We start from the raw sequence: 21821 nt of genomic DNA, 5'->3' as shown, positions 1-21821 counted from the left end.
ACACAGCCATCACCATGAGTCTTATTTGACCAGTAGCCAAAGACAGTTTTGAATAGTTGCTATCAATGAACAGCTCATAATAAATTTTAGCTGTCAAAATTATGGAAAAGTTAAGTATATTTTTGAGAAAATGGCAATCTGCTTATGGACAATCTGGGCAGAGTGGGTACGTTGGATAAAGTATACATTGTGAATCATAGTTGTTCAGCTCTTGTAATAGTCTGGAAGTCTCTTAGGATTTAAAGCAAGCTGAACAACTGACAATCTTGGAGGAATTCAAGTGTGGTTTTATAATATCTGGTTCAATAGACTGAACTGGATCACTCTCATTAGCAATTATGTGTTTCACCAAGCATCTGGAAGCTTCATTGATGTTTATATTTTCCTGCAAGTGAAAGAGAAAGAGAGGTTGATTAGTCAATATTAATTACACCATGCTGCATATTTCCTGTGCATAATTAAATTTTTCTCTAGGCAACATCAAAAGTTTACTTTCCTTAATAAACAGCTTTTAAAAATTGACTGTATTAGATCATGCTTACCGTAGTTTTCAAGTTAGTTAGGTTTTTTGTATATTATGATTAATATCTCCTTTAAATTATACACAGAGCTCACTTTAAATTACCCCAAACTCTTGGTGATTTGACTGCTTCAATAAACTAAACAAACAAATGCCAGAGGGATGTTAAAGACAGATGCCTGAAGTAATGCTCCAAAATCCATATTTTACTGCCTGAATAATGGTTACTCTGATTTTCAAATTATTAATTACCTATCAGCAACTACAGCCATCAATAGCATTTATTTTTTAAAGCCTTTTCCACAGTTTCAGGAAGATTTCTGTATACAATGCTCACAAAGAAACCTGTGATGAACCAGATTCATTGAATAAATGATACAATCTCAAGTTATTCACAAACCAGTAAAAAAAGGTCTGTATCATCCAGAGTCCTCACTTAATTTTTGTTGAGGCTGAGTTATCTCCAATGTACTGCTTCAGAAGAGCTAAATCACCATTGGTTTCATTTGTAAGACAGAAATCCTCACTCTAGGAGTTTAGAACAAAAGGCAAAGCATGTCTTTTTCTACATGTGCCTTATTTCAACAGCATTTTTAACTTGCAGCAACCCTCACTCTGTTTGTAGAATAAGCAAAGCTGAAACAGCCTGATCAGTGAGACACAGCTCAGCCCAGCATATAAAATAAGCAGTAATACTGAGTAAGGATTTTTTTTAATGACAGCCACTGGTATGCTTGGAATGAAAAGTCAGGCTTTCTGGCATAAATGACACTCTTCTACTCTAACTATTGGCATTGATTACTTATTTTATATGACAGGAGATAGAAACCTCACTGTAGCTTCATTCTTCTGGGAAATCATATTACACACCCACATACACACATATAGAAATGCATACAAATATATATGTATATATTTACGTATATGCACATACTCCTCTTGACCCATAAAAATTGTGGGTTTATTTGCAATCTAAGACTGACTCAGGTTTCCAAGCTGAATCTGGAGCCTGTTGTACTCAGACCATAAACACCCATGCACACAATGCCATGAAGTCTACCTTCAGCAAATGCTCAGCATCAATTCAGCATCATTAATAAAATAACCTGTAAAATTTAACATGTGAAACATTCTTCTTGCATGCATATGTTCAAAAAAATTCAGATGAGATGTTTAAGTATGAAGCTGACGTATAAAAGAAAGAAACCAAAGTACACATGTGTGTTTCAGTAGAGATGGTACAATTACATGAAGATCAAAAGCTAAAGTAATGGATTCAGTGAGGCTGATTTCTAATCCCCTTGAAATCAACAGCAAAGCTCCACAGACTTCGTTGACCATCCCTTTGCACCACAGTAAAGAGCTGAAATCTGGGAATCTAACTGAAGATGTTAATTAGTGCCAAGATTTCACAGGTTTCTTCAACTACACAAGTGAACTTAAATATCTGAAAATTGACCTGTAAAGAATATCAGTTGGTTGTAAAAACCCAAATCTTTAGACAAGTTATTTACATACTAACCCCTAGAAAGTAATACAGAGCTGGGAATCAGCTCTGTACTGAGATGTTAAAACGTTACTGCATCACATGGCTTTCTCAGACCAGACAAGCAAATTCCTCAAGCATGCACCAAAAGTCTTTTTCAGAACACTGTGAAATTTTATGAGAAAAAATAGACAATAAAAAATATCTCTCAGTACTGCTTAGAAAGCTGAAGACAAAACAGGATTGTTAAATGCAGAAAACACACATGTAAAAATCTTTTGCCTTTATTAATGGACTGATATGCATTTCATTTACCCATGTGCTGCTTCTCTCTTGGGATGGCAGCATGCATTTTTTCAATAATGTCTTACTGACTATCTGAGATTGTGCCCAAATTGATTAATGTTCAGATGTATTAACAGAAACCCTCTTTGTCAGAGGCTTAAGATCAGCATTTTGTAAGAGTGGGAAAGGGAGAAGGAACCCAAGCCTACAAAAGCATAAAACGGGTATAGGTGGACATCCCTCATCCCTACTGGTGATGGATGGAGGTCCATGTGCCAGACCTGAGCCTAAAAATTCAGAAGGGAAAAACAATGCTGCTTTACTTCAACCAGAACTCAAACCAAAGTGAAATTGGATTATTAAACCTAATTTTAAACTTCTATAGCTTTTTGGGGGAACAAAGCCAATTTGAACATTCAAGTATTGTTTTGACATAAAAAGTCAAAATATTGAGTTTTGGCAATATAAAAATCAAAAGCTTCTCTTTTTCTGCATTGCTCTTTCTCCTTCTCAATTAAATGATTTAACAAATTTGACCCATATTCCTTATTACATTATTAATTGCATTTTGGGTTGAGTTTGCTGTTTTCCTGGAAAGTGTCTGCCCAGATCTACTGAATATCTGTAAAGTGGGATTAGATACAGATAGAGATCATCCCTGGCTCTGGCCATTCCACTTGAAAATGTGATAAGATTTCACATTGACTGTGAAACACCTGATGAGATCCACCCGAGAGTACTGAAGGAACTGGCAGATGTGCTCACCAAGCCCCTTTCCATCATTTACCAGCAGTCCTGGCTAACTGGGGAGGTCCCAGCTGACTGGAGATTAGCCAATGTGACACCAATCTTCAAGAAGGGCCGGAAGGAGGACGCGGGGAACTACAGGCCTGTCAGCCTGACCTCGGTACCGGGGAAGCTGATGGAGCAGATCATCTTGAGTGCCATCACATGGCATGCAGAGGATAACCAAGGGATCAAGCCCAGCCAGCATGGGTGTAGGAAAGGCAGGTCCTGCTTGACCAACCTGATCTCCTTCTATGACAAGGTGACCCGCCTAGTGGATGAGGGAAAGGCTGTGGATGTTGTCTATCTGGACTTCAGTAAAGCCTTTGACACGGTTTCCCACAGCATTCTCCTGGAGAAACTGGCTGCTCATGGCTTGGACAGGTGTACTCTTCGCTGGGTAAAGAACTGGCTGGATGGCTGGGCCCAAAGAGTGGTGGTGAATGGAGTTAAATCCAGTTGGTGGCCGGTCACAAGCGGTGTTCCCCAGGGCTCTGTGTTGGGGCCAGTTCTGTTTAACATCTTTATCAATGATCTGGACGAAGGGATCAAGTGCACCCTCAGTAAGTTTGCAGATGACACCAAGTTGTGTGGGAGTGTTGATCTGCTTGAGGGGAGGAAGGCTCTGCAGAGGGACCTGGACAGGCTGGATCAATGGGCCGAGGTCAATTGTATGAGGTTCAACAAGGCCAAGTGCAAGGTCCTGCACTTGGGCCACAGCAACCCCATGCAACGCTACAGGCTTGGGGAAGAGTGGCTGGAAAGCTGCGCGGTGGAAAAGGCCCTGGGGGTGTTGGTTGACAGCCACCTGAATATGAGCCAGCAGTGTGCCCAGGTGGCCGAGAAAGCCAATGGCATCCTGGCTTGTATCAGAAATAGCGTGGCCAGCAGGACTAGGGAAGTGATCGTGCCCCTGTACTCGGCACTGGTGAGGCCGCACCTCGAATCCTGTGTTCAGTTTTGGGCCTCCCACTACAAGAGAGACATTGAGGTGCTGGAGCGAGTCCAGAGAAGGGCAACGAAGCTGGTGAAGGGTCTGGAGCAGAAGTCTGATGAGGAGCAGCTGAGGGAGCTGGGATTGTTTAGCCTGGAGAAAAGGAGGCTGAGGGGAGACCTTCTCGCTCTCTACAACTACCTGAAAGGAGGTTGTAGAGAGGTGGGGGTCGGTCTCTTCTCCCAAGTAACAAGCATTAGGACAAGAGGAAATGGCCTCAAGTTGCGCCAGGGGAGGTTTAGACTGGATATTAGGAAATTTTTCTTCACTGAAAGGGTTATCAAGCATTGGAACAGGCTGCCCAGGGAAGTGGTTGAGTCGCCATCCCTGGAGGTATTTAAAGGACGTTTGGATGAGGTGCTTAGGGACATGGTGTAGTGGTGGTCTTGGTAGTGTTAGGTTTACGGTTGGACTTGATGATCTTAAGGGTCTTTTCCAACCTATACGATTCTGTGATTATGTGATTCTGTGAAAAGGCTTCTAGTTTAAGTCCATGCCCACCTTCCTCTCTACCAGGGCACCATCCATTCAGATGCCCCTGCTGAAGTTTGTGACTGACCTCTTACTTCTTCAAGCAAAATGTGCTGGTTTGCAAGGATTCACTATTCAAAGCATTTGCACCTATGCCATTAAAATTCTGCCTTTTGTTCTGTATGAGAAGAAAGGAATAAAGAGTCCTGTCCATAATGCGAGTTAGATCAGAGAAGCATTTTCGTATCCTGAACATGTATAAGAGCTGCCTAAGCTGTGCGGATGAAAATTTCTGCTGGGATACAAAGGGAGCAAGAGAGGCAGGGTGACCCCGGCAGGCAGCACAGCTGTTTTTGAACTTGTGTCTAGCTCCAGCCTTCTCCCATGGTTCAGATGACAACTGGTACGTGGTACGGATGAGAAGCGACATGTTAAGTAAGTCACTCGCTGCAAGGAGCCTGTGCTCATGCCAACAAAGCAACTCCTGCTGTCCAGCTCTGTGCCTTGACCACTTCCTTTCTGATGCTACTGTTGCCTTTTGTTACAACACTAATCCTACAGTGTCTACTCTGTGTCCCAGGTCTGTGGATCAGACATGGCTGTATTCTGGTCTGTCTAATGAAATATTGATTTCTGCACCTCTCCTCCTACAGTGTGTTTTGCAAAAAAAAAAAAAAAAATCAATATTCTGCTAGGCAGCGAAGCAGCTGCAGACAGTAGAAGGTGATCTGCTATCCAAACACAGACACCCAGAGACCTGGTAATTTTAGAGAGCAGAAGGTGTTGAAAGGCAATCTAGGGAAGGGCAGAGAAAAAGGAGCAGGTAAAAATCCACCCAACAAATACAAAGAAACCAACAATCAGAGCATAAGATTGGACAGAGAATCACAGACACCCTACTAATTGTACTGAAACATGGAAACAGCCCCAATTATGCCTAAAAATAAAATTAATTATGTTTCAAAAAAGAAAGAAAATATAGGTCAGACAATAGAGTGAAATAATGTCTTTCAGTGGGTCTCTATGTTGAAATGCCTTAACTGTCATCTCCCTTATGGCTTTTGTTTAACACAAAACACCACAGGAATTGGGATGATTGCTGCAGTTCAGACTTTTTTCTTTCTCCTTCCCTTCCCTTCCCTTCCCTTCCCTTCTCTTCCCTTCCCTTCCCTTCCCTTCCCTTCCCTTCCCTTCCCTTCCCTTCCCTTCCCTTCCCTTCCCTTCCCTTCCCTTCCCTTCCCTTCCCTTCCCTTCCCTTCCCTTCCCTTCCCTTCCCTTCCCTTCCCTTCCCTTCCCTTCCCTTCCCTTCCCTTTCCCTTTCCCTTTCCCTTTTCCTTTCCCTTTCCCTTTCCCTTTCCCTTTCCCTTTCCCTTTCCCTTTCCCTTTCCCTTTCCCCTTTCCCTTTCCCTTTCCCTTTCCCCTTCCCCTTCCCCTTCACCTTCCCCTTTCCCTTTCCCTTTCCCTTTCCTTTCCTGCCTTGCCCTGCCTCTTCTCTTCTCTTCTCTTCTCTTCTCTTCTCTTCTCTTCTCTTCTCTTCTCTTCTCTTCTCTTCTCTTCTCTTCTCTTCTCTTCTCTTCTCTTCTCTTCTCTTCTCTTCTCTATTTTTTTGGTTTTACTAACTTCCTTTCATGTTCTGAGCAAATTCTTTAGGTCATACTGAGGGGCCTACTCTGCCTCCTTGGTGGAGCCACTTCTGAACATCAAGATGTTCAGGGGTTATCTAGCTCTTGATATGGTACAAGATGCACCTGTAGTGCTGTAGCTTGTTTTCCAGCCTGCTCTGAGGGCACTTTTATCTTCACAGTTCTCCAAACACTGGGGAAGGTCTGTTTACCTATACTACATTTAAGGCTGCTATTACTCAGCACTGCATCTTTGATGTGCTTATCTTCACAGCACCTTTCTGTGACAGAGAAGTGCTGCTATGGCCGTTCATCAAATGGAGAAAAAGCAGAGCCCCAGACAGAGGAAACTGCATGAAACCTGTTCCAGCACATGGTGGCTAGTTGGAAAGTGGGAGATGGCATAGTCTGAAGTCTTCTCATGATAAGGGAGGAACGCAACACCTTTCTTTCCCAAGGCTTGTGTGAGAGTTTTTACTGCAAGACCAAAAAGGAAGGATCTTACTCATATTATGTTGCCTTTGTTGCTATTAGTCCTCTCTTCCTGCTTTTCCTTTACTTCTCACACTGACATCCTGATTTAGCATGCTAGCTTTTATGAAATCCTTTCCTGGGCATATCCCCTTGCCCTGTCCCCTGAGATGCCTAACCCATTTCTGTGACTTTCGTGCCTCAGTAAGCCCCAGCACCTGAAAGACACTGTCACAGTCAGTGATGCAAGAACTAAGTTATGAATCCAGTCCTAAGTGATTTATGCTGCATCAGCCTGCCAACGTCTGCCAGAGCAAGGAGCTGAACCCAGCTCCTGTGATGATGTCTGACTACCTGAGTTGGTCTTTCTCTTGACCTCATCAAGCAGGAATGCAAAAGTGAAAATCAGCACATGCTACTCTCTATTTTAGTACCAAACAAAGCAAGGCAAAGAAAATAAGTCTGAGCAATCTCTGAAAACCAGAAAGGAACACTGGAAGACACAAACTAAATTAGTTTTCTTTGTAGATCGATCTCCTTCAAATGTATGTTTTCAAAGGACAGTTTTAGGGAAAGGATAGCAACTTGAGGCAGGTAAGTAGAGTTGCATGATTTAAAACCTTTGAACCTATTGCTATGGGAAATAATATCATAGTCTTGTAATGCAACAATCAACTGGAGAGAAAATAAATACTTTATTGAATGTGTCTCAAAGCAGTACATAAGCTCAGCAAGCTTCTTTGCATTCTGGATTGCCTTCCCCCTTACCTGTCAGCTCTAATGTAGATGCAGAACATTAACATTTAGAGCATTCCATTTTAATATACGAAATAAATCCCCTCAGACTAGACTGGCTCTTAGCTTTTTACAGAAGAAAAAAGGCCTTTGCTAGTTTTATAGGCCTGTCTCACTTCCAAATGAAACTTTTTTTCTTTGCCATGCAGATATCTTAGATTTGTCTGTCTGGTTGTTTTCTGGTATAAAACTGCTCCCTTTCTACATTTGGGTAGTTTCTTTCTCTGACTGAATCTGATGCTTCTGAGTCTTACCTTGAAAGTCAGGGTAAACAACAATGTGTATGCAGGCATAGCTACCTAAGATGGGCACTTGGGAAGGTCTAAGCCAGCACTGCTTGGAGACATGACCTTAGACTCTGTTACTGGAGTTAAAGGAAATCAACTTCCCTTATGTAAACATTTACAAATTCTGAAATATTCAGGTATTAGATGGGAACCTAGTGAGAATCACATAGTTTCCACATTTTATTTCTATATTGCACTAAAATCCAGGAGCAGGGATATGACTTTCAAAATATTTTAACCTGCACTCCCCTGGAGCAAGGAATCTGAGGGAATGGCTCCACATGCTCCCTTAGCAGGGGTCCCTTGGAAACTGCTGGCAGCAGAGCCTGATTAAGATGTGCTGTACTGCTGTGGTTGTGTTTCTAGGAAAACACAAGCATACAAGTTAAAAGCCATCTGGATGCATGAACATGAAATTCATGGATGTGAACTGCTGTGACTGCAACCCTGAGAACAAGATAATTTCTGTAATTGACTTCTTAGAGCTGATTGGATATTCGGCAACAAAATTGTTGACTAAATGACCTCCAGAGGTCCCTTCCACCCGCAATTCTGTGATTCTGTGAATTCACAGCTTTTGGCCAGCAGTAAGTAACATGTTTCATAAAAGTGATCCAGAGAGCTATAGGACAGCTCTAATACTTGTAGGATGATCAGAAGCAACTCCTCTTCTTTTAGCCACAGGAAACCAACTCTGCAGAGGATTCTGCACAGAGTGACTGTATATCTGAACTGAAAGTTTCTGCCTTAGGTGTCTGCCTTAGGCTGAAATATTTTCTAAAGCTCTGTGTGGTGAGATCGGTTAGACTTTTTTTTGAGTGAATTAAAAAGGCAATGTAGGGAGCTACACATCCCTAACTGGATCCGACAGTCTCAAATGGATTGCTTTGGTTTCAGTTACCAGATCAGCAGATTAGCTGTAGTGTGTCAGCCTAATTCAAATACATGTCCAAACCTCGTTTGTCTTTATGGAACTCAAAAACACATATCCTGTTCCTCTGCAGTCTACAGTACAGCTTGTTTTTTTCAACTTTCATACTAATTGTCCAGTCAGAAGAATTGAAGAATTTGTGATTTAAACAAGGGATAGTAGAGCTTGGTTCATGCACAGAGCTCACTGGTAAGACAAGCAGAATTGTTGTCCTTGCTTTATGGAAGAAGAGGCTGGATCAGAGGAGAGAGTGACTTTCTGAAGGTCACCCGGTAGATCAGTGGCAAAGAGGACTCCTGATTCCTAGTCCAGCATTTGGGCACTATGACACACTGTAGATTGCCTTTCAGACAAAAGCTGGAGAAGGGACATATTATCCACCTTTCCTAGAGGAGGAAAGATTCTATAACTTTTTCCTGGTCCAAATCGGATGTGTCCATATAGCCCAGAAACTCAGTGCTCATTCAGTCTCTAGGCCACAATGCTCATCAGACAAGGAACTGTGTGCTTAGCCTAGTTTGGTAAGGATCTGAAAAGCATGGCTACCAGCCTTTCTGGGCAATTTGGACAAAAAGTGAATGTCTTTTCACCTAATTCTGTATTGCTGACAGCGGAATTACAGCAGGGAAAAGAGGAACTCAGGAATAATCACAGCACAGCTATGGTCAGTTGTAAGGTATTTCAAGTTATTTCTGAAGTAGGTATTTTCAAGCACATTTAGTTTTGCCTGATTTGTCTGTTTTGATGCACAAATTCCGTTTTCATTATAAAGTGATAATAAGCTTGAAATTGCTGCTTTTCTAATCCAAGTCAAAAGCTCACCTCTTTGAACTAGGAATGGTGGAGAAAACAGTTTAAAGGCTTGGAAATGTGAATGGAGCTCTCAGCTGCTCTGGCCACATGCTGGATAATTAAATGTGTGACAGGAAGAAGAAATTTCCTTCCTTTAAAAAAATGCATCTTTCACAACAGTTGTGGTAATGAAATTTATTAAAGAATTTACTATTAAGGGTTATTTCGTGACTATCTGGGGATGTGCCTTTTAGACTGCAATCAATATGAACAAACCAAATAACCATATGTAAAAGAGACCAGTCTTTCCACTGGATATGTAGCAATATGTGTAACTTATGACTATACGGCATTGTGCTGTTGCCCCACAAGGCCCTTCTTACATGGCTAACTATCAGAACAAGTTCTTCTATCTCTGTAGGCAGCAGAAGATTGGAACAGGCTGAATATTTCCTTTAGGTTAATGTAAGAATCAAAACTAATACATGAGAATGCATTAGATGGCTCAATTGTTTTATACTGAAGTTGTTAACTTAAGAAAAACAGCACCAGGGAATAATACAGTGGTGTTTTTTGGTGTAATCTGCCAGTGCTACAGACAAAAATTTCAAACCATTGACAGCTTGAAATATGGTAGGTACATATATAGCATGATACTTTCTGCAAGGCAACCAGAACTAAAAGATGTATTTTTATAAATAATCACCTCTGTTTTTCCGAAATGCATAAATCATATTCTGTTTGCTCTGAAGGCTATAACATTTCCAAGCACGTCTACAGAAAACCTCTGGAGATCTAATTATTCCAGGATACCACAAAAAAGAGTTATTACTTATTTGAACTGCTAAAACTGCTAGCTGCAATATGATGACTTCTCTGTCAGTGTTATTCTGCTTCAGAAAAGAGTTTCTATTCTCTATAGCAACCATAGCTTTTTTTCCCCATAGCTGGGGTTTTTTCCCCAGATCCAAGTTCAATTATTTAATATGACCTAGGCTGAAAGAATACCAGATACGTTACATCCAATATTTTAAAATAGTAGTAATAACAACTTTTGTTTAGAAAAAAATGCGTATCTTTTAGTTCAGAACTTAGACCAAGTGGGGAAATTATTCTGATCTAACTTAGCCTAAATGTTATGATTCTACCGTCTTTAGTGGAACTATTCTTCTTTGCATCATTTTAAAGTCAGGAGCCTCCAACTCTGGGTGCAAATCAGGGCTGGGGACTGCAGAATAGCAGATCCTAGCCTTTAGTCTATAGCAGCAGAGAACAGTCTGATAGCACAGTCATGTGTCCTCAACTCTCACTGCTCCCTTCATAATGGCTTTTGACTTGTCATAGCTGGATTTCTTTCTATTCTTACATGATTGCACTGATAACCTGAGGACTGCTTGAGTTTCTGAGTTAAATAAAGCAAGAAAAATCTAGATATTTCCTTTGTTTAAAATAACTCTTAATTCTATGTGGCTTAGAAAAACTTGGACTGAATTTTCCTCTGTTGTGACTTTTTAAAACTTTAATTGTCCTTTACACTTCCATAGTTCTGCCCAAGACTGGCTCCATCATCATGGTAAAATCCTTCTGCAGCCTTTGAAATTGTTTGGACATTCATTCTCTGCCATGACCTGCAATGGCCCTTGGCACAATAAATGTGGTTGTTCTTTTTAAGAGATGGACAGGTGCTTGCTGGAGACTGATGTATGGAATTCATGGTACAGATTCCTTTCTCATAGGCCAAAGAGCAGTGACCAGCTGCATGACTTTGCTGATCCAAACCTAGAACAATGAAATGGCCCCATATCCGTTAAACAGCAGTCCAACCTGTTCCCTCTCGTTCTCTTCGAAAGTCTTTTAGATGCAGGCATTTTAAAACAATCTGTTATTTATTTCTCTCCACATTACTTCTGTGATGGTTTTGCCCTCACGTCTTAGTTTTCAGTGAATTGGTTCTTGTCCCCAGGAAATGTAGACTCACATACATGTCAGAAATAAATAAAAAGTAATTCTGAAGAAAACAGCCATATACAGTGTTACACATCACTGGTGTACTAGATCCCAAATACTCACAACCAGATATTTCATGTTATCTGTGGCCTGAAAGACAGTTAGACACCTAATAGAATATTGAAAAGGGGCAGATTATACAACTACTAATAATTTATCCTATACTAATCCCCTCATTTCTCTACATCTTCTTCTTGTAGCTGCTATTCCAAATGCTTTGCTCTCTAGGTTTTCTTTTTTTCCTAGAATAATTAGTTTTCTGCCATAATTATCACGAAGAAACTGATATAAGAGATCTTGGCCTCTTTCTTAATCAGAACTAGACACTGTCCATAATAAAAGTGTAGTTAGCCTAGAGAGGAACACTGGATTCTGGTGGCCTCATACAGCACAAATCAGCAGAGAACCACAGACCTGAATTCAAACCAGGTCCTGCACATGCGGGAATGAGAAGTACCCTGTTCACAGAGCAAGATAATTTACACAATGACCTAGACCAAAATGTCTCCCTAAAAATGGCATTTTGAAGAAACAGTGACTAGTTTTGAGACCCATTTGGGAGGAAAGCAAAGACACTGACCACAAAGACTTCTCAGCCCAGAGCTCATGCAATGAGGCAGACTAGGACATGCTGCTAGTCACCTGCTGTTACTTCTGCTGATTACAAGTGAGACTTCTTTTAAATATTAATGCTTAAAGAAGGAGTCAAGACAGAAAAGTAAAATACAAGTATACACTCCAAAGGTTCTTAAGTAACTTTCATGAAGTGGTTAAAAGAAATCAAACAACTGAATGTAGCATTTTGGCTTTCGGTCTACTAACAATCTAGGTCAAAGCAGAGCCAAACTGTTTACTTTAAAACATCCAAACGTTCCCCAGAGCTGTTAATGATGACACCAGCTTTCATAATTGGAGAATACAATAAACACAGTAAGCATTGAGCTGTTGTGATTCAATCAATATTTCACATGCCAGCTCTCCAAATCTTGCATGCACTGAGATTATCTGAGAACTCTCAATTTGATATACGAGTCCACTGTACCTTGGGCCATTATACTCTGAAAGTCCCAGTGCCCTTTCTGATTTTTATCTCCATTTTCTTGTAGGCACCCAGGAAATCTGTATGAAGGCAAGGAATTGAACCTCAGAGCAGCTCATTTGGCACTTTGACCACTGATCTTTCCTTCCTCCCCAGATATGTGACCTTTTTGAAAAGGCTTTTGAAAAGGAGAGCTTATAACAGTAAGCATCATACAAGTGCTACGATAGACTGACTTTTTTCCTGGAATCTAACACAGTAAAGCTATTGTCTCAAATCAGCATTTCTCAGGCAAAGTGGTTATAAAATATTTAGAGATAATATTCACTGTTAAGAATTATGAAAAATATCTTCATATCATTTATAAGAGGTAGCTTTTGTGCCTTGCCAAAGGTAATCTTCCTCCTCAGGCTATTACGCAGTAAGCTGTTGACCAGTTACAGACTTTACTGCTGGCCTATCGTATTAGAGCAGCTGCATTTCAGAACATTGCATATAATTTACTTTGCAATAAAAGGCCTAAAAGAAATGGAAACATATTAATTTACAAATTCACCTTTAATTAATTCCACCAAGAGAGGGGCTCTGCAAGGTACACATTTCAACCAAGTGAACTATTTTAGGAACCAATTTCTCTGTACTTGGAGAAACATTTAAAAAGAAAGGGAAACATTACCTTGGCTGATGTTTCAAACCAGCCCACGAACCCATTCTCTTTGCAGAACTGATCCATCTTGATGCCGTTGTTCATAAGAACATCTATTCCCTGGTCGCATTTGTTTGCTAAGAGGACTGTCGGCACAGGTTTGCCATTTGGAAGAACCAACTTAGAGTCCAAATCTTCTTTCCATTTCGTCACTGCTTCAAACGTTGCAGGTCTTGTAACATCAAAGACAATAAATGCCCCCATGGCCTCTCTGTAATATACCCTGGTCATGTTTCCAAATCTTTCCTGACCTGTGATGAAGAAAGTAAGAGGGGAAAAAAAACACCACCTTGTAAAAATCACTGCTTCCAATGTAGGTCAATATTTCATATGCAGGTTTTCTAAAAGAACATTACTGAAGGTAGGACTTCATTTTGTAAGTCTGTGGAAAGCTGCTCTTTGTCTAAATAATGATAAGTACCATGCTAGACTCTTTTGAATGAAAATGCAAGAGATTATAGCATGAAAAAGGAGTTTTAAAGCAAACATTCAAGGAAATTTAATAACTTTTTGACAAGCAAGAACTTCAGTGTACAGTCTTATTAAGATGCCAGATTTCTGGGTCTGTGGACAGTACCAAGGGTCTTGGTGTATGTTATAGGACTTTAAACAGGAGTCACAAAAAATCTAGGTACCAGACTGGAAGCTCCTTGATACTATGGTATTTTGTGGAAAACACCTAACACAACTGATCTGCTCATGCATGAAGAAGATCCTGCCTATTCTCATGCAAGTGATAACAATCAACAGTAACATAATTAAGCTCTGGAGCCATACCAGGCATTAGAGTCATTATGAACTTACTTTTACTGGCAAACTAAAACACAGAGGTGAGAAAGGTGAATTTAAAGCCTTACAAACATTGAAAGTGTTCTAAGAAATAGCACAGCAGCAGCAATATGAAGAGCTGGATTGCTCCAGTGAAAAGATCTGGGAGGAGACATTTCACACTAGATCTGTTTAGAAGCTTCATGGTTTTCTTTGCCGAATTCAAAGTGTTTTCTGTGTATTCAAAGTATTTTTGTGAGCTAACAGTATATTATTATATTCAAACATGGCCATTTGTAAATATCTATCATTTTATATGATTAACAGTGTAAAAATTAATACACTTGATGTCAGGATGTGGTATGTTGATCAGCTGTGGGCTTGTTAATATATACGCTGTTTTCATGGGAACTTTGAGAAAATGTTTCCTAGATTGGAAATAAATTACACAGAATTTTTCTTGAAGTGAAAAAATAGAATTTCCATTGATGTCTACTGCTGAGCTGTGATCTGAAAAAGAAGAATTATAAATTCCTGAAACATCTCATGAGAACAGCAGTCTTTAAGCAAGACAACTCTTGTATTTAACCATATCCTTCCATAGCTGAGAAAAGGTGCTATGAAAATAGACAACATTCAATGGAAACCTGTTTCTAGACTCATTTTCTCAATGTGTGTAATTTTGAGTAGGTTAGGAAGACAAGAAGATTAGCAGTCTGCCTCTGACCCTAGGAAGGTTACCTGTGGAGGTTTCATCTGATGGAAATTGTGCTGTCAAATGTAAGTCTGGGTTGAGAACTGAAGAGTGCTGATTACTGGACTTCGAGACCATGCAGTTCCATTTAATGGAAATAGCACTGAATGCACTTATGGGGTCAACTTCATCTGTTTTTGATGTTTACCTTTGGTTTTATGCACTAGTTGTTGCAGCAAGGAGAAAGACATTCACATGATACAGAAACCAAAAGTGGATGTCTGTCTTCTCCAAATTCATGCTAGATGTTTTTTACCTTAAACAAACACTGCATCCCATTGATAAAGCAAGATAGAAATATATCATTTCTGGGAAATAGGAGGTCATATTGAAATTTCTTATGGCTATGCTTTATTAAAATGTCTTATGATTCCTATCAGTGGGCTAATCAGATGAATGGCTAAATCATGTGCTGTTCAATAATCTCCTTGTTGAGTAATTTTTTTTCGTCTGCAAGAAGGTGCCTTCAAACAAAAGTCAAGGTCTGATTAGAAACTTAGCAGTGAGCCAAGCAGCAACATATACAATTAGGTTTTGATGCATATTGCATTTCAGTGATACCTCATACTTCTCATGCAAAGTTCTTGAGATGCTTGCACTGTAGATGAGATGTAGATGATGTAAGAACAGCTAAACTTGGGCCTTACACATATTTATTGGGACACAGATCTCTAAGATAGGTGGGACATGTTGTCATAGAACATGAACTAAATTATTGATTTGCAGCATAAAATCATTCAACACAAACAATCAAACTTATTAGAGGAATAAAAGGCTCTTATGATGTGATCTTTTGGCTAGTAGTGGCCCACAAAGTTCTGACAAATGGTATGATACTGATTCCTCCTCCTGCTTCCAGCTGCTTTTGCAGATACCTAGCTTTTTCACTGCACAGAAAAGCCACCACGTTTGTAAAAGCAGCTTTATGCAGGAGGACAGAGCTCACCAATTTCCATTATCAATCACTTCAAAGACAGAGAAAGAATGGAGCTGCTGGCTGAATAAAGTGCCTAAACCCTTTTTGAAGTGGTCTTTTTCCCCATCAGTTGCAATTAATATATGAACATACTTGGCATAAAGACATTATGCAACTTTGAATGAAAAAGAGGTGGTTTGTAAAGCACAGACTTTTCGTTTTATGTCATTTGCATAATGGCTTTACTTTTATTTAATTTACATTATGAAAAAAGTGATCTCTAGTGTTTGCGTTGTGCTTGGAGACCTAAATATTGTGTCTAAGGATCCAGGAGGACTCTTTTTTCCAAAGATTCTCCCTTACGTGAACAAATACCCATCTTAATAGATGAGGTTCCTAAAACTTTTTCATTTAGCAGAATTACTCATGAAAATAGGCACTGTTTGATGTATTAAAGGTGTCAGAATCTGGCCTTAGGTTTTCAGCAGCACAATGGCTTAGGCAGTAATTAGGCTAGAAAACAGATCAACCATTAGGTATTCAGTGGTATCTCGCAGGGAGCCTTGAACATTAGAATCTGCTTTATTGCAAGAGGGACTGGGCAAGATGGGTTTTGCTTTTCATTGGAAGGGTCAGAAACTTGTGAAATGTTTGTTTGATCTGGCCCATTGTACTTTACTGTGTCCCTTGCAAGGTCACTGGCATCTGGCATCAAACCCCATGAGTCTGATGCCCTTTGCCCACTGAAACAGTGCTTTACATTGTAATTCATCAGCCCTAATTTAGGTTCCAAAAAAAATTAACTGGGTGTATCTAAGATTAGGGTTCCTTTGTAGTCAGAGGCTGAGAAGAGATACCTAGAGGGCATCTTCTCAGCAAGGATAGACACGTAAGAGTGGTGACATAAGCTTCATGATGGAGATATTTAATCTCCACACTCAATGTCCTGGTGAGCCCAGGGCGAGTAGCTTATACTCAAATGGTTCAGTACAAGATGTCTAATTGTTAAACCAGATGAATCCTTCCCCACTTTGAAGTGAACCCAGTGAGAACAAGGTGCCAAAGCAACAAGATTTCCATTAAAGGGAAGGACTCCCTGCCTGAATGGCACCTGCTTGCACATTTATCCTAATCTCAGTGGCACCTCTGCATTAGGGAAAGGTATAATTTCATGGGCTTAAAGCAATCAACAGCTGAATATTCATAGTTTATCAAAATGCACCCCATGTAAATTTGCCACCATGACTTGTACAGAAATCTACATTTGCCATTAACCACTATCATCTCTGATAAATTTATAAAAACTGAAGTGCTAAAACTCCAATAATTTCCACCACCTCACCCACAGTATCTGAAATTCAGTGCAAGATAAAAATTGATTTAAACTGCCTAATGCCCAGCTTTACAATGGGTTTTGCTTCTTGCCACCATCCTTCATCCTAAGAGGCAAATGCTTCTGGGAACCACTGTGCTTTACAGAGGGCCTTTAGCCAACATTGAGAAGCTGGAAATCTTGGAGAAGATTTAAACATTTTTTACCTTTCACTTCAAAATAACTTTCAGAATTTTCATCCTTGAATTCAAGTCATTGTCTTTATGGATTGAAACTTCACCCAGCCTTGAGATGGTGTTCACCACCCCAGAATATGGAAAAGCAGGCTGCAGCAGGATCAGGCCCATGGATCCCACCACAAATCTATACTGAAATAAAACTATCACAGCGAGGGGCTTATTTGTGTTTGCAGAACAGTAATTTCAAGGTAAATTAGCCTAGAAATCACCATGACTATCTTATTTATGCATACGTACTGCCATGCTTAGCAGCCACTAAAATCCTAAACCACTGAGGATATGCTGTGCCTGGCATTAGTGAACAGTCTGTTTACTCCTTCTGGAGCATAATAGTCTTAAAAAACTTTATAACTGGAGAGACATTTGCCTATATCTGTGCAAAGACTGCTGTTTCCGAAGGTGAAAGTTGCAGGGAAAGGAAATGAAACTGTTCTTTCACCACTGGTGGTTTGTGGATGTCTTCAATGCATTGGACCAGCTGTTTATGAGATGAGATCCAGCCTTGTAAAAGCAAACCAACATATTTTTGGTAGCAATGAATAATCCAGCCCACACATAGGCAGCAGGAGGGATAATGGTGATGCTGACACGGCTGTGAAAAAGTAGCAGGGGAGGGGGGAAGGCTCTGATGTGCTGCTCTCTGCCCTCTGCTGCACTCACAGAGCTGCTCCCTGCAGTAAATCTGCAGCTAAAACCGGTCTTCAGAGAAATGACAGGGCTGTATGGACACGAAACATGGACAGTAGCACTGAAAGCAGCCTTGCAGAGAAGTAAAGAGCAAATACACCCGGATCTGCTGTCTACAATAGCTGGTTTCTTCAAAAGCAGTCCCAGCCTGCATCTGCAGGGCCACCCCCACCACAGCAGCCTTGTTCAAAATCTGATTAAGAGTTTCCTTTAAAGCTTTCCTTCTAACAATCTGTTAATGAATTTAAAGGACACTCAAACAGAGGCAGCAGAAAATATAAGGAAACAAAAAAAAATTGACTAAGGAGCAAGATTTAAAGATGTATCACACAGCAGTAAAGGTGATGGCCCACTTTAAGAGGGACAGGAACACCAAATGCGAGAATTTGGGACATTCAATGAAATAAAATGGAACTGTGGGGAAGAAATTAAAGACAAGGAGAATTTTACCATGTATATCTCCTCCCACACAAAATAGTGAAAATTCAGTCACTTGCACTTGAAACTTTAGGCACTTCACTGGATCAGACACGAATTCATAGATTTTAATACCAGTGTGTTGTTACAGATATCATAACATCATAAACCATGAAGTTTTGTCCAATAATTCCTGTTTAACACCCATAGCTTCAGGAATATATTATCTGTTAAAAAAACCCAAGTCTTAAAGTAATAATATGTGATGCAGAACCTACCTTATCCCTGAATATTTTTTCCTAATGCTTAGTTATCCTTATTGTTCAGTGTTTATCTCTCATCTAAATAAAGGCAGATTCAGCATTTAGCTATTAGCTCTTATTATAGTCTTGTTTACCAAATTAAAGAATGCAGAAAAATATGTTACAGAAACATGAACTACATTTAACTATGAAATTAGATGGCATCAGATGAACCAAATTTGTTTTTTCTTCTTATGTCTGTAAGGGTAAATTGCTTGGTCCTACCACGGCTGGAGTATGTCACTTGTTACCATGTATGTAAATATTCACTGTTGTTACCATGTATGTAAATCCTACTAATAGTGTAGATAAGCTTGACACTAGTTTTACTCAAAACAGTTTTGAGAAAATTATTTCTAGATTGTTAAATAAGTTACTACCCACTGATCCACACAGTGAAGTGCACGGAGGAGTACACATTATGCTTAGTAGTAAGTTCACTGGCTGTATAATGGAGCGGGAGGAGAGGATGTAAGAGCTAAAATGATACCTGATATATAGATAGAGATACACACACACACACACACACTTATATATTGATACATTTGCAACATTTGCTTCAATTCAAGATGTCCTAAATGCTAAGCCATTATCCTTCAGCTTGGTTAGAGGCTGAAGATTTATTGCTTTACCCCCAAAGATAAACATGACCTAGTAACAGAGATTCTGCCAAAAGAGAGAGGATGTTCTGAGACCAGAGATTTTCTTTTCCTCCCTCTTATCCTCGCATATTTCTGTTTTGCAAGTGGTGATATATGACCAGCCTCAGCCAGGATAAAACACTTCCATTCCCTCCATATTTCCAATCAGTTTTACTTTGCTTTCATTTTTAAACAACTTTTTTTCTCACCAGCCAGATGCCTTATTTGTGATAACTTCTATGCCAGCCCCACGCTGATTCTGAATGCAGAACTTATTTTCTACGTGTAGCCATCAACAGCTAAAGCTCCTTACACAGAAGCCATTAACATGAGACAGCAACTCTTTTTATTACCGGCCACTGTCTTGACCTTCACAGAGATGCTTTGAATTGATCAATTCATATGAAATTTAGTACTATGCTGTAATTCTCTCTGTCATGTGTGATAACTCAGAAAGCATGCTAGTCATTCAGTACTACAACTTGGTGTAATTGCTTCTGCAGCCTGACTGAAAGCTACATCATATGATCCGCCAGCACATGATTAGTAGTGTAATAAATCTCTGAAACAAGGCATGCAAATACATTCTTTAAGTCCCTGATGCATTCAGAATTTACTATTAAAGGCCTTTTCTCTTGCAGCAAAGTTTTGCTGGATGTGTATGTATTTATGGTTATAATCAGTCACTGGTGAGCAATAAAAGCGATGCTTTCCCCATTATTCCAACCTTTAATAAAGAAAAATGAGCATAGATGTATTTAATATCATAAAAACCACAAGACTATACTGATGCGTAAAAAAGCTGAGTTTATGCATGTTTCGGATAAAGCAGTGTTGTTGCATAAGTTTTAGTGCCTTGGTGCCAAATTCAGAGCTCAGACATGAGGCAGCTAAGTGTAGAAGAAAGGCACTCCCTCCGCCGAGAAGAATGTCAAGAATTTCCTCGTTTCACTAGTTTTACTCGGTACCGTTCCAGACTAGATCACTGAACCCACAGCTCAGGCCACAGGCTGGCACAGTTGCCTAACAGCTGATATAATTTTCACCTCTATTCCCTACTTAACAAATGTAACTTCTTAATTTAATTGAGTTTTTAAAACGCCCTCCTTTTTGCTGTAAGCTATTGTGTCATAGCTGTACTTGGATTCCTGCGTATATTAAATGAAAAATGATTACTTATAGCATGTGAAATATGTCATCAAGATAAACTTTTATTTTGTGGACTGAATAAAAATGATTAATTCCTAGTAATGGAGGTGGCAAAAATAAAAAGTTGTGGTTTTAATTGGAAGGCAAATATAAAAAATCTGAAGCACTGACAGCAACAATGACAAATTCTGTGGTTTTTTAATTATGTAAGCAAGCATGCATAGCTGGACTCCCTTATTCTTTTTCTTCCTGCACAGAGTAAATTATCTTTTTTTGCTTGATGTTGGAATAAGGACAAGTAAACATGAGTAAATACATTTTTAACAACCGGGATTATTGCCAAATAGAAACACTTCTCTTTTCAAAGCATGTTAGAAGTTTTTTACATTTCATTGGGCTGAAGGAAGGAAGGTAGAAGAGCGAGAAAGGAAAGGAAGAAGGAAGGTATTTTGATAAAGTAACTAGGTGATACTTTTTCCTTATCTTTTAAACTATAAAAATAATTTTAACCATCTTATTGAATCCCTCATCTCTTCCACCAAATTAAATAGATGTAGCAGGAAATTCTTGTTACTCTCCCTCCCATCACAGAGATCTGTTAGTCTAATGAGGGAAGCCGAAGAGCAGCAGCTGCGGGCGAAGAATTGGAGCATTTGGAGAGAGGTGCCCATGTCCCCACACACGTCTAAGGGCTTGGGAGGAAAATCAGGCAGGGCAGGTTTCATTCTGACGCCCCTTGTTTGAGAGTCTGCTGGCTTTAGGGGAACTCCAAAACGTCACTCTGCCCTTTAAGTTTTCTCTCTTCAACCTCCTCTCCCTCACCGCATAGGCACTGGTAGTTTCCAACTTAAAGATCAGTACAAATTAATTTGGGTCTATATTTGGTATGGTCTGTGGACAGGTTATGGGGCAAAGGGTTCTCCTCTGTACTCACCCGCAATATCCCAGAGCTGCAGCCGTACCACAGTCTCAGCATCCCAGCTCAGCACCTTCAAGGCAAAGTCCACCCCGATGGTGGCCCGGTAGTGGGGGGAGAAGTTCTGGTGGACATAACGTTTGATGATGCTGGTTTTGCCCACTCCCAGGTCCCCGATCACCAGCAGCTTGTAGAGGTGCTCCTTCTGATTGTGCTTCTGCATCGTTCCTGTGGCTGCGGCTGCTCCCTGCAAACTGATTGCATGCTCTGCCCGAGGAATCCTGCCAGCCCGAGGGGGAGAGAGTGAGGAACCGGGGAGGGAAGGAGAGAAGGTAGGTGGAGGCTCTTTCCCTTTGTACGGAAGCAGGATCACCAGCTCCAGCAGGCAGCCCTGCTGGGAGATAAAGTAAGCAAGGGACTGGGGGAAGAAAGTCTCCCAGAAAGTTTTGTGCGTACGTGTGTAAAGGTCAGCACGAGGTGTGCCTGGGATTAGTCTGGCTACTAAAG

General features: G+C 40.2%; 1 protein-coding gene across 1 annotated transcript; it reads right to left on the bottom strand.

Annotated features, from left to right (window-relative positions):
- Positions 1 to 232: 232 nt before the first annotated feature.
- RAB38 (RAB38, member RAS oncogene family) lies at positions 233 to 21537 on the bottom strand. Its single transcript, XM_075492028.1, has 3 exons — positions 21333 to 21537; positions 13163 to 13443; positions 233 to 385 (listed from the first exon to the last, which is right to left on the bottom strand). Exons 1-3 carry the CDS (start codon positions 21535 to 21537, stop codon positions 233 to 235), a joined length of 639 nt encoding a protein of 212 aa, XP_075348143.1.
- Between the last annotated feature and the right edge of the window lie 284 nt (positions 21538 to 21821).

This window comes from Mycteria americana, chromosome 1 (genome assembly GCF_035582795.1).
Source record: "Mycteria americana isolate JAX WOST 10 ecotype Jacksonville Zoo and Gardens chromosome 1, USCA_MyAme_1.0, whole genome shotgun sequence".
Taxonomy (NCBI): domain Eukaryota; kingdom Metazoa; phylum Chordata; class Aves; order Ciconiiformes; family Ciconiidae; genus Mycteria; species Mycteria americana.
The sequence above is the reverse complement of the archived record's forward strand: the minus strand, read 5'-3'. Positions and strand labels throughout refer to the sequence as shown.